The 12792-nt window shown below is 28.2% G+C and overlaps 1 protein-coding gene across 1 annotated transcript in view; it reads left to right on the top strand.

Annotated features, from left to right (window-relative positions):
- The window catches only part of LOC106464724 (cytokine receptor-like factor 3), a 36278-nt gene that overhangs the window by 13442 nt on the left and 10044 nt on the right, over positions 1 to 12792 (top strand). The window contains exons 5-7 of the mRNA XM_013924877.2: positions 4690 to 4867; positions 9005 to 9254; positions 11271 to 11379. Of these exons, the coding sequence (XP_013780331.1) occupies positions 4690 to 4867; positions 9005 to 9254; positions 11271 to 11379 (537 nt within the window). The remainder of the gene's footprint in view (positions 1 to 4689; positions 4868 to 9004; positions 9255 to 11270; positions 11380 to 12792) is intronic.

The following is a 12792-nucleotide window of genomic DNA, read 5'->3' on the forward strand; positions in this document are numbered from 1 at the left end:
TTTTAGGTTTTTAAAGTTAAGTTAATTTAAACTTAATTACCTCCTACTCTAGTGACACAGTACAGAGTAGTTACGTTTTAACCTTAACTTAGTTGTGTATATATATATATATATATATATATATATATATACAGTGTAATACTAAACCTTTAATTAGTATGCTGAAAATATGATTGATACTGTTCCATGTGTTTCTTTCAACACACTTTCATAAGACCAATGTACTGAAATAACTGAATTTTTGCATTGAAAGTAAACATTACTTCAAGACACTGATTATAAATCTGAAAAAATGCTGAGTATTCTCAGGTTCTTTTGGATGTTACTCATGTATGTGACCTTTGAAAAACTTTTATCACTATAATAAGTTTGAAAAAAGAAAACTGGGATATTGATCACTATATAAACTAATTCTTCCCTAAAAATAAATCCTTGTTGTTAAAGAAAAGAGTTAAGCATTGTTACAGAAATTTGGAATATCTGTTTATTTAGTAATGGCATACTATAGCCAAATTCATCATTAAACATAATTGTCTTTAGAGTTAATAAACTGTAAAAATATTTGTCATAGTATGTGATAGATAAGATATAATTAAGTGAAAACAAATTCAGTCCTAAAAGAAGTATGTTTATTATTTGGTAAGAAGACTTATGATTATATTATATGATCCCTTTGAAGAGATTGAAATTATTCACAAGATGCAAATTGAAGATTTGTAAGGAATATTAAAAACATGGCGATATCAGATAATCTTTATATACAAACATTATGGATTTTTTTTTGTAACTCTATCATTGACTTTAAAAATTTGGAAAAATAATTAATAACTTTGAATATAAAGCATCATAAGCTTTTAAGCAGAAAGATTGTTGATATAGACAAAAACTTAAAAACTAATTAAAATGATTAATACATTTACATTTTATAGTACAGGCTTGAAGAAACTGTACAATCACATATTCTGAGAAATTGACAAATCAAATAGCTTTTTGTGCTAGGCCATGTTAAAGAGGCATGTGTTAACAGCTAGACTTTTGTTTGTTTTTTCAGGATTTCCTATCTAGCTAGAACTAAGTTAGTTCTAATTAAACAGGTGTCTTGTTTGTCTTATTAGGTTAACAATTTAACAGTATTACATATTGTTAAACTGTTATTAGTACATGTACAGTAAATTCTGACATGGTTAAATGATCAAGTTATATGGCAGTCATTATTTTCTCTCGGGGAGTAAAAAATAATGAATATAAATGTGCTTTAATTTTTTTATATTAAAACAATTTTACCCCAAGTCATGCATTCAACCAGGTTTTTTTTAGAAGGGATCTTACTTTCAATCAACAACAAAAAAAGGCCTCTACAAATGTAGTTGATAAGAAAATAGCATATTTATATTATTGATTAAAATATGTGTAGTTCTAAAATTTGTTATATAATACAGTATGATATAAGTTTTTACTTTTGTCTTTTGTATTATTTGCAAATTTACATTAATTTATTTATTTTAATTTATTATTTAAAGTATGGTTCAGATACATAACTTATATCACATGGAAAATAAGTATAATAATATGATATACAGAAGTCCTAGAATAGAGTTGTGTTTCACTAAAATCAATTCTAAGGATATAAAATAATACCAAAATAATTTTATGTTCTCGGAGAACCTCTGTATTTATGTCAAGAAATTGACAGGTTTTTCTTTTAAATAATAGTCAGATTGGTATATATAAAAAGTTTCAGTTATTTATGCTTTAATAATAATTGTTTTATTGAAGTTCATAACAGGAAAGTTATTTCTGGAACACCCTAAAATATGAATTTTTGTAGTATATATATATTTTTACATAGATTTTACATAGTTTTATAGCTAAAGGGAGGACTCAAATTTATATGATTACTTAGTATCTGCATTTTGAGCATCATTTGTGCATTCACTTGTAGAGAAACCCTCAGTCACTGTTTCAATCATTATCTTATCCTACACCTACAGGGTATGCATAAAAAAAGGAACATTCAATTTTTTTTCAAAATTATTAACTGTGCACTAAAAATTAAATGGTAAATAAATATGTGTCTGTGAACTTTTGTATGGTATTTTTGTTTTTGATTATATTTATTCCAAACAGTATCAGTGGGGGGGGGGGGTAATTGATTTGATTGAGTAAGAATTGTGAGTGTTTTGCACATCAGGCCACTGTGATACTATGACTCTATGTGAGTCTTAAGGCAATGTAAACACATAAGCATGCTGTCCACTTCAAAATACAATTCCCAGAATGCATCTTAAGTGGTGTGATAACTGTTGTTTGTTAGAAGCAATGTGACAGTTTTTTTAAAAAGCACAGCAAAACATCCAATTCTAGTTATTAAAGAAGTAAACCATCAGTCAGTAGTCTGAAGTATGTGATAATTTAAATACTTACTCTACAGACACATATATAAGTGAAAGCACTCAGATCATTGTGTATTTATAATGCTTATTTGAAGACATCGACTAGATAAAGTAACAGATTACCATTTTTTCTTATTTATCATTAAAAACAAATCTTGGAAAGAGAGTCTAACACCAGGAACTATGTGAGAATTACTATTCCTCCAGAACTTGCTTTACTAAGAATAAACATGCCAAAAAGTTAGATTACCAGTGTTCAATAATTTTGCACTCAAGTGGGACATAACTGGTTATTTTATATTGACTTGCTTGTAGTTATATTCAATTATTATTAGTTTCCAAAACTTTAATTGGGGAAGTTGTAACATTGTCTTGTTTTCATGTTACATTTCTTCTCAAAATCTAATTAGAATAATCAGGATCATTTACAAACATCAAATCAAATTTCCAAAGTAATAATTGCTGACCACTAATTGTAGTGCTTGATTTCTCTTTTAATTGGATTAAATACATGTTTTAAAATGTCAATCTCTTAACTTAGTGTTGAAGTTTGCAGATCTTATTTCTATTGGTTCTGTGTATTGCAGAAGTGTAGATTTTGGTGCATACAAAAGAACATCGTATCTGTGGAATAGGTTATGTTCTACTTGACATTTAGTGCTATAATATGCATACTACATGGAAAACCAAACCAAAACACATTGTTATATGGAAACATGTTTTATTTATTTCTAATATAATTTTTAAAATATCATATGCTAATTATACTATACTTTGTTACCTTGTAAGCTTGTTAAACATATAAAATATTTTTAGGGGGTTCTGAGAATTTGTAAACATGTGTTTTTAACTGTACAGACTTTAACATTTCCACATAAAAAATGTACTTCTTAGCTGCTGCTGTTATACTTAAAACATTTTGCCTTTTTGCAGCCATAATTTTTGTTTTGATGATACACATTGTCAAATAAGAATTTAGTTGCTCATATAATCTTCTACAAAAATCTTTTGATTTATATTTTTCAAGTTTATGTTTTAACATGATCATACACCATTTAGATGCATTTATTTCATGTTTGAATTTGTTTGGTCACAAAATATATATATTTCAAGTGTATCTACAAATCTCCAACTGATTGCACATTTGACTATATTCTATTACTTTGCTGATTAATTTTATCTAAATATTAACTTTACATGCTGAAGAAATTCAAAAACAGTGTAAACTATAACTATCGCTTTTCCAAATATTATTTTTATTTTACTTAATTGCTTGATATTTAGCCTTGTAAACGTATAACACCTGCATAGGATTATTCATGCACGATTGCAGGTGACTTGTAAACTCTTTGACAGGTAAGTTATTTAGTTCAGTTAAATTAAAACTAGCCTGTTTTAATATACATATACACACAAGTATTGTGGTTTTGAGAGGAAGTATTGTACATTTTTTTCAACTTTGCTATGTATGGGGTAGTATCAATTTTTCTTAATAATTTACATTTTAGTATGGATGGCTAGCTATCAAAATAATTGAAGTAAATTAAAATCTTTTTTTAATCACTGAAAGTGAAAACAACCAAATTAAATGCTCAATCATTGTTTTCAGGCTGGTCTTCTACATTTTCTTCTTATAAATGAATGAAATTACATATTTTTAACAAGTTTAAAAAAGAGTAAATCACCTCTAACCATGCGTGAATCCTAATATGACTAGAATATATTTCCAAAACTGATATTTGGTATTATGTAATATTTATGGAATAGGATTGTATATAATAACAAATACACAATTCTTCGTTCTCATTAGTTTGATATCAGGAATGTGTAACATTTAATGCTAGCATGGTTTGTTTATAAAACTAAAGAACATTTCTCACTTAGGCTGTCAATGTTAACAAATCATTGCTTTGTCTTGTGTTACACTAAGGAATTGTTATAATGCTCAGTGTTTAGTTCCTTGTGAAAAAATACTTTTCAGAGTTTGTACTGAATGAAACATGCACATTGATTGTTATGAGTAATAAGAATTAGTTAATAGGATTGCTGTGAAAAATAATGTTACAGAAAATGTACATTTATGGTCTGCTTATGAGACCTTTATCTCAAGCTAAACTGAAGATACTTAGCTGAAAAGGAACATAGATAAACTTTTGCATTTGTTCATCTTATATAATTAAGCTTTGAAAATTAAACATTGTTGTGCATGGTTTACTTTACATCAGGTGTAAATAACATTTGCTTGTATAAGCTTAAGGCCTTTGATGTAGTTTAGCTAGTACTTGTTCACTTTCAGCCTTCCTGAAGTTCCTGCCCCATCAGAAGTACCCCACTTTTCTGTGGATTTCAACTCTAATTTATATAAAGACCTCATGCAAGCTATTCTGTCTGATGGAGTCATCTTAGTGCAAAATGCTATTGAAATCACTAATGTGGAGGAAAAACCAGGGGCTCTTGTTGTCCATTGGAATGAGGTGAATTCTAAATATGATAATCCAAGTTGCTCTGTATGTTTAAATGAATTGTCTTCATTAATTAATAAATGCTTTTGTAGTTTGTTACCAAAAAAAAACATCTTTGGGTGATTATCTTGATTTATTGATGTACTCTATGAGCATCGATTACATGGTTAATGTCATAAAATAATCGATTAATGAAAATTATGATTAAATCAATTAATGTCATGAAAATAATTAACTGGTGTTTCTGTTTATTAGGTTCTGATTATTTTGACTATTGAGTAATTGGAATTATGATTAAATCAATTAATGTCACAAAACTTATCAATTAGCATTTCCTTTTATTGCTGTTTTTGATTATTTCAACTATCTAGTAATTGAAGTATTGCCATTATTATTTTCAACTAATTCAAGTTTGTTAAGTTTAATGTCCCAACTCACAAAAATAATCAACTAATCAAAATTAGGCTTTCCAATTATTAATATTTTCAATTATTCCAACTGTCCAAGTAATCAGAATATTGCCATTATGTTTATTTGATGTTAAGCACGAATCTACAAAAATCACTCTTTGTTCTCTGCTCACTCCAAGTTGCAAAGCCTGATGTTTAGTGTTATTTGTTGTTTATTGTTTTTCTTAACCATCTCTTATGAGAATAATCAATTGGTTAAATGTAACTGATTAATTAACCCAATGATTAATTGATTAGGAAATTCCTCTAATCTCCCAGCTCTACAAAGAGGGAAGACTGTATGTACTACTGTTCAAAGGAAGTAGACATCTTTTTGCAAATAAAATAAAAACACTTGTGATGAATTCCTGTACAAGTACAATTATATATTTTTTTCTTAATTACTATGATATCCTGCATTCATAATCTATTTATTTTCACTTAATTATTACATTAATTAAAGTAGCTTATTTTTTCATTGCCCTATGTTGGTCAGTTTACCAAAATATTCTGGTGTTAGGGCATTGTAGTCTCTATGAATACATTGCCATAGTTGTGTTACATCATGTGTGATATAGGTTTTTGCATGTTTGTTGATTTTATTTCATACATGTTCAGTAGGTAATAATTCTGATGATTGCAATTACCAAACCATGTTATGAAGCTCTACCTTGTTTCTAGCCTTCAATGTAGCCTTGGCATAATTTAAATTTATGTTTCCAATCATTGTCCTGTTGGAAAAAAAAAACCTTGGCTAATAAGTCTAACAGTCGAGGGTATAGCATGTCTTTATAGAATACTGGGGTTATTTTCTTTACTCATTGTACTTGTAATTCTGTAAATGTCCTTTAATTTGTTTATACAATTTAGCATCAAATTATGATCTCTACACCTTACTGCTAAGCTGTACGGAGTTTCTAGGATATTCCCTTTGTTTTGTGTAAGATAGATATTAATGTACATCTTGCTCACTTTGATGAATTTAATATTTAAGTGAAAATGATTAAGTTATGATTGTAATTGTATGCATTCCATTAAATGATTTAGTTATTGCTCTGTAATCAACAGATTTGATTATAAGTGTGTACTTTTATGTTGTCTACAAAAACGTATGTATTTCCAAACTTTTGAAAGGTAGTTAGTATATATAGAATAGTTTTATTTTTTTAATGATGCAACTGATTTACTTTTCTGAACATAAGAAGCATAATAAAAGCATTTGATAAAACTATTATATGTGGAAAAGTAGTAAAACATAAAATATTTCAAATTTCAGTTATGTAAAAATGTATTCCCATTTAGAGTTAACAATGAATCCTAATATGTCATCGATTACTATAAATATCCACATATAGTGGGACTCCGTGTACAGTGCACATTAATGTTTTGCCTCACATACTAGGAAAAATCAATAAACCAATGTATAGTGTTACATACCAATTCTAACAACTGATCAGCCTTCGTATAGTGAGTGGTGTATTGTTATGTTGATTAATAATTGTACGTGTGTGTGTGAGTGAATACCACTACCAAATAATTAACTGTATTACTTAATGAACAAAGGCTGAACTTATGATCACATGTAAGTTGTGTTTACGTGTTTTTAAACCATTCCCTGTACATACAATATAGGAGAGTGACTATGATTGAATGTTACTGTGAATGTATTGTAGTAGAGGATAGTAAAATCATCCTACAACCCAGTGCAAACAGCTCCCAAAAATTGAAAAAGTTTTGCCAAATTTTATATTTTAACTGGTCATTATTAGAAAATACCAGCATATAAACTGTGCATTTTCACTGGTAAGTATTTATTTTTCATGTTACTGGGAATGTATTGTAGTAGAGGATAGTAAAATAATCTTACAGCCCAGTGCAAACAGCAAATAATATTTTAAACCAAATATTTTCTTCTTTGTGGATGTTATTTTTTCTTGTATGGAAAGATATTATTCACTTCATTAGCAGTGCAAGTGCAGTTGAAAAGGCTCTACTAATAATTAACTATTTTACTGTTATGTCACCTAATTAAAGAAGTATTAAGTTATTTTATTGCATAATTTAAGTACAATTTGTTCTTACTTAGACACGTAATTAAATATTATCTGACTTACCTTAATAATAGTAGGCCTATTTGTACCAAAATTCAATCAGTGACAAACACTGATTATATCAGAATATAAAATGAGTTGAGGCAACATCCAGAATGAAAATTTCACCTGAAAGATACTGTTCTCTCATATAGTGTGCACTTCATATTTGAGCCCAAAAAGTTTAGAAAAAAAAAGTGCACACTATATGCGGGTATTTACGGTATGCTTTAATAAAACTATGTACTTTTAAAAAGTACACAATTTGAGAGGAATTAATAAAAATGTATGCACCTTGGCTGAATAGGTAGTAGATACACGATTTAATGCATAAAACTGTGGATGGATTCAAATTAATTATAACACATAAAAAGTTTAAAAACATATATCTCAAACTTCCTCGTCCTAGTTATGATTTGATTTTGAATTTGCACATTTTCTCATTCCTCTGACTTAAATATCTCTATTTTAAAGAAAATATTTTTTTTAAAGTGTTTTTTCTGTATTATTTTTTCTCACTACGTTTTAGAAAACATTTTAGTCTGCCTGTATAGAAATGCAAAATTAGTCACCGAGCTTCTTCATAACTTAACCAAGGTACATATAAAATCTCTGTGAAAAACCTTGACCTTACAATAATTATATTCCTAAACATTATACACCAGGATTTGGGATTGCAATCCCAAAGTTTTTGTTTTTTGAATCCCAGGATTTTGGAATTTTAGTGGCTCAAATCCTGGATTCTAGTTCTTTTATTTATTTGTGTTCTATTTTGTCTTACACAAAAGTAATTAAAATATCTTTATTTGTTATCTAACATAAATGATTAAAAATAATGTGAATTCAGGAGATTGGTAAAACTTCAAGCATTTGCGTAAATACAAAGATTGTTCTAGCATCTCTATCAGAAAATATCACCCTTGTTATATTGTACCTACACTTGAAAAAATACATTATTTCTAGTCTACATCTAAGATAAGAAGCCTTATTCCCTACTACAGTTTGTTTACTGCTGTGAAATTTTGTATTTAAGTGTTGACATGATCAAAATGTTCATAATCTTTATTACCCACTACAATGTGATTATGTTGGCTTTAACAGTAATTTCTATTGACACCAATGTTGGCAATCATAAATAAGTTGTTTCTGTTGTTGTATTTGCATATATGAAAGTGAAAAACCAGTATATATTTCATCTAGATAGACCAACACCTAACCTCATCTGCAATTAAGACTGCTAAATAATTTTGGCCTATGAAATCAGAATTTAGATTTTTTTAAACAATTTTGAAGAAACTGGTATTTTTTCCCCCCAGATCTTCATTACACGTATATCATTAAAAACTGTTTAAGTGCCATCAATGTCCAGCCAAGTTAGCTGACAAGTTATTGTACTGATCAAAAAGCTCTCTGGGCAGCAACAAGTGGCAGACAAAAGATAGATTTAAATCGCTGTATGTACCTTTGATTTCAAGTCCATAATGGACTAATTAAAATTAATTCCATAAAGGACTAATTAAAATGAATGTGAAGGTAAAACACCTAGAGTCTACAGTGTGATATTTCTGTGAATATTGGATCTAAAAGATATTATTTTGTTTTGCTTTCAGATTGATGATGAAAATAACCAAGAACCACACAAGTATCATCTTCAGTGTTGTCGTGGCGATGCTAGGAACAACCCAGAAGTTGTAAGCAATTTTTATGATGTGTACAAAGGAAATGATACACATTACATTATTAGAGATGTTGAGTGTGATGTTCCCTATTCATTTAGGGTATCAAGACGACCTAAAAATGACTCCAATTTTGGACCCTGGTCTCTCATTTATACCAGTACCACCACATTACCTCCATATGGTAAGTTATCAGCGTGCTCTGTCTGATAACGTTTATGTGAGTTTTCAGTTATTTGACCATATTCTACACCTGTTTGAGTATAGTGATTGATGAACATATACAACACAAGAGATGTGTTTATTGGATCATTTTCTACATCAGTTAATGTTTGTTTTATGAACTGCAGAGAAGGCTGCATACATATATTTGTCAAATAGTTGTAGTAAAAGGCAAAAACTAAAATTAAAGTACACTTTAGTGATGACATTGTGGTAGTAGTATTAAACAAAATACAAGAAAAATCACATTTTTTTAGTATGGTGTGAATGATTTATTGTTAAAGGTCAATTTGACAGATATAATGTATTTGCAGGAGTAAGTTTAATCACTACCATATTAGTCAAGCTCAGGCTTTCAATATAAGAAAGGCTCTTATTTTCTCCTATTTTTAATTAACAATACTTAACAGAGCTGTAATCACATATAGAAATGGGTGATTAATTAATATAGTCAATTAGCTTTGAGCAGTGACCACATCGATTGATGTCACGTAAAATAATTGATTAATCAAAATTATGATTAAATTTATTAATTTCACAAAAATATAAATATTAATATCAAGTAATCAAAATTACAATTAATTCACTTGTTGTCAGGAAAATAATGAACTATTCGAAATTAGTGTTTCTGATTATTACTGCTTTCAATTATTTGAACTATCCAGCAATCAAAATAATGCTATTATGATTTATCATTATTATTTTCAATTAATTCAAGTTTGTTTAGCTTAGTCAATCAATGTCACAACTCATGGAAACAATCAACTAATTGAAAAATAGAAATTAGGATTTCCAGTTATCCAAATAATCAAAAAATTACTGCTATGTTTGTTTGTTATTAAGTGAAAAGCTACATAATGGGGGTTACCTGTGCTCTCCCCATTACAGGTATTGAACTCCGATAGTTAGTGTGACAAGTTTTTAGTTTTTTTTTCCTTTGATGATGTAGTAATCAATTAGTTGAATATAATTGGTTCATGAGTTCATCATTTAATCAATTAGCAAATTCCACTAATCACCCAACTTTAGTCTCACCCTGATACATCAGTTGATAAGCATATGCTACAGTTTAATACATACCAGAAAAAAAAGGGAAGTTTGCATGAAGTATGGAAAGGTTAACAAGTATGGTGATCATTTGTATCTTGGCTAGGCTAGAATTACATAATGATTATAAAAGGTTTTCCCTCAAAAAAAGTTCTTTATATTGATACTAAAATGAACTTCTGTGGATTGACTTGTCTAGTCAAGTAACCTTTACTGACACATTTTTTGGTACTTCTACACCTATCTCCATCAGTTCCTAGGCAAATAGTAAAATGCCAAATTATATGCATAAAAGTTTAGATACATTCCCACCTTCAAGTTTTATTATTTTCTGAATTATCTTTTTATTATCATGATATATTACTTTTGGAAAAATTGCACATGTTAAGGTAAAAAATATATTTAAATTTATTAGTTATAATTAATAAACAAAAGTAAAGTGCCTATTACAAGTTGCTCTTACTCTTGTTAATAATATAAATAAGAATTGTATATTGCTTATAATTTATCTGTTGTTAGTATTACAATATTGTGTGAACTGTCTGTGAAGAGCTGTTACATTTTTTATACCTTTTTTTCAAACTAGACAGATAACATATTTTAAATTGTTAACAGTGATAACAAAACTTGTATACAGTTACATTCAGTTTTCACTTTTTATTTACATCTAATTAGTAAAAAACTGCAATTTTTACTTCAATTTCAAAGCATTTATTTTCAAATTACTATGGCATTTGTTTTTAAGATGGATCTAATAAACATTAAGTACTTCCAATCTTCAACCTGAATGTAATTTACCATTAAATATATATAACTTCATTAAACTTAATTGAGAGTACTTATAGTTTTATCCACTGGCGTGATATATTTAATAAATGTAAAGTCAAGATTTTATGTTTTGATAGATTAATTGCATGTTTTTGTTTTTCAGAGTGGGATCATTCAAACATTGATTATATGTTAACAAATGAGAGGAAGATTGCCACAAAATTATATTCCGACTCTCATAGTGTGCTTTGTTCCAAAACACCTTTGCTCAGGTAAATTAATTTCCTATTTTTAAAAGCTACAATTCTCTTTCTATATTTCATTATTAATATACTTAATGAGTACATTTAAATATTACTTAGCTAGTCATAAATATCTCTAAATTTCAAATTTTTAATTCAATGTAAACTACATATGTTTCAGAATATAGTATTATATATATTAAAATGTTCAGGTTCATTGGAACATTGACTTTTAGATCATCTATTGGTCTTCAAGGACATACTTTCTAAGAAATGTTAAAATAGGATTGATTTAAAATGAGTAAGTATTGATAGTGTCAAGCTAATATGGTGAAACAATGTGTTCAATGTTACCATGATTTTAATCTCCAAAAGATTATGATAGATATGTTTTCTTATATCCGAAGAATACAAAAATTGCGACTTTTAAGCAACTCCTAAGTACCTGTTAATATGATTTGAAAGACATAAACATGTCTACGAACAAGAATTATACAACATATTGAAATTAAACAGTATTATTGATTTCCTAACTAAGGACGGTAGAAAACTAAGTTGTTCATCTTGTTTATGAAAATTTTATGCAAAATGTATTAATAAGCCATTTTCATTATTTGGTGTTGTAAGTCATACACAAGTTGTCATGGTGATATCACAAGGCTCTGTCAAGTCACATATGTTACTTGCTGTAAAATTTTTTTTCATTATCTGCTTTATAAAATAATTGAGGATTTATATAAACTGTAGATGCTTATGTATATAGTTTTCTCAATGTTCTCATGTAATTAAAGTTTATCATCTTAGCTTACAAGATTTCTTGTAGTGAATAATTGCTTTTTATGAGTTATTTTATTTTGTATTCTGTAAGTAAATGCATTTTATTTTTCAGTGAATTTTTTTCTTTTTGCATCAAGTTTTTATTTTATTCCATTTTTACTTTGATGATATTTGAAATCTTTAAAATGTACATTTTTCTTTCAGAAAGTATTACAGATATTGCTCTATTTTTCAGTCTTGTAATTAAGCAATAATAGAAAATCACCTCTTAAGTTTATATGGTCCTTGAGAGAGATTATGTAGCATCTTGTGTAGATATTAATCATGCTAACTCAGCTGAGAACATAATATACACCTCGTATATATTATCCAGCCAATGACGTGATGTTCAACATTTAATGGTAATTATTGGTGGATAATGAAATGGTATTATACTCTATGAATACTTAGCCTTGGTAACTAATGAGATAATTGTTAACAAATCCCAGGTACTCCCCATGCTGGATAATGAGTTGATGTTACACACCAATTATGCATATCAACCTTGCTGATCAATGAAATATATGTTCAGAAACCCCAAGGTACTCCACATGCTGGCTAATGAGTTGATGTTACACACCCACTACACATATCATCCTTGCTGACCAATGAAATATATGTTCAGAA

Source organism: Limulus polyphemus, unplaced genomic scaffold, assembly GCF_000517525.1.
Source record: "Limulus polyphemus unplaced genomic scaffold, Limulus_polyphemus-2.1.2 Scaffold1727, whole genome shotgun sequence".
NCBI classification, from domain to species: domain Eukaryota; kingdom Metazoa; phylum Arthropoda; class Merostomata; order Xiphosura; family Limulidae; genus Limulus; species Limulus polyphemus.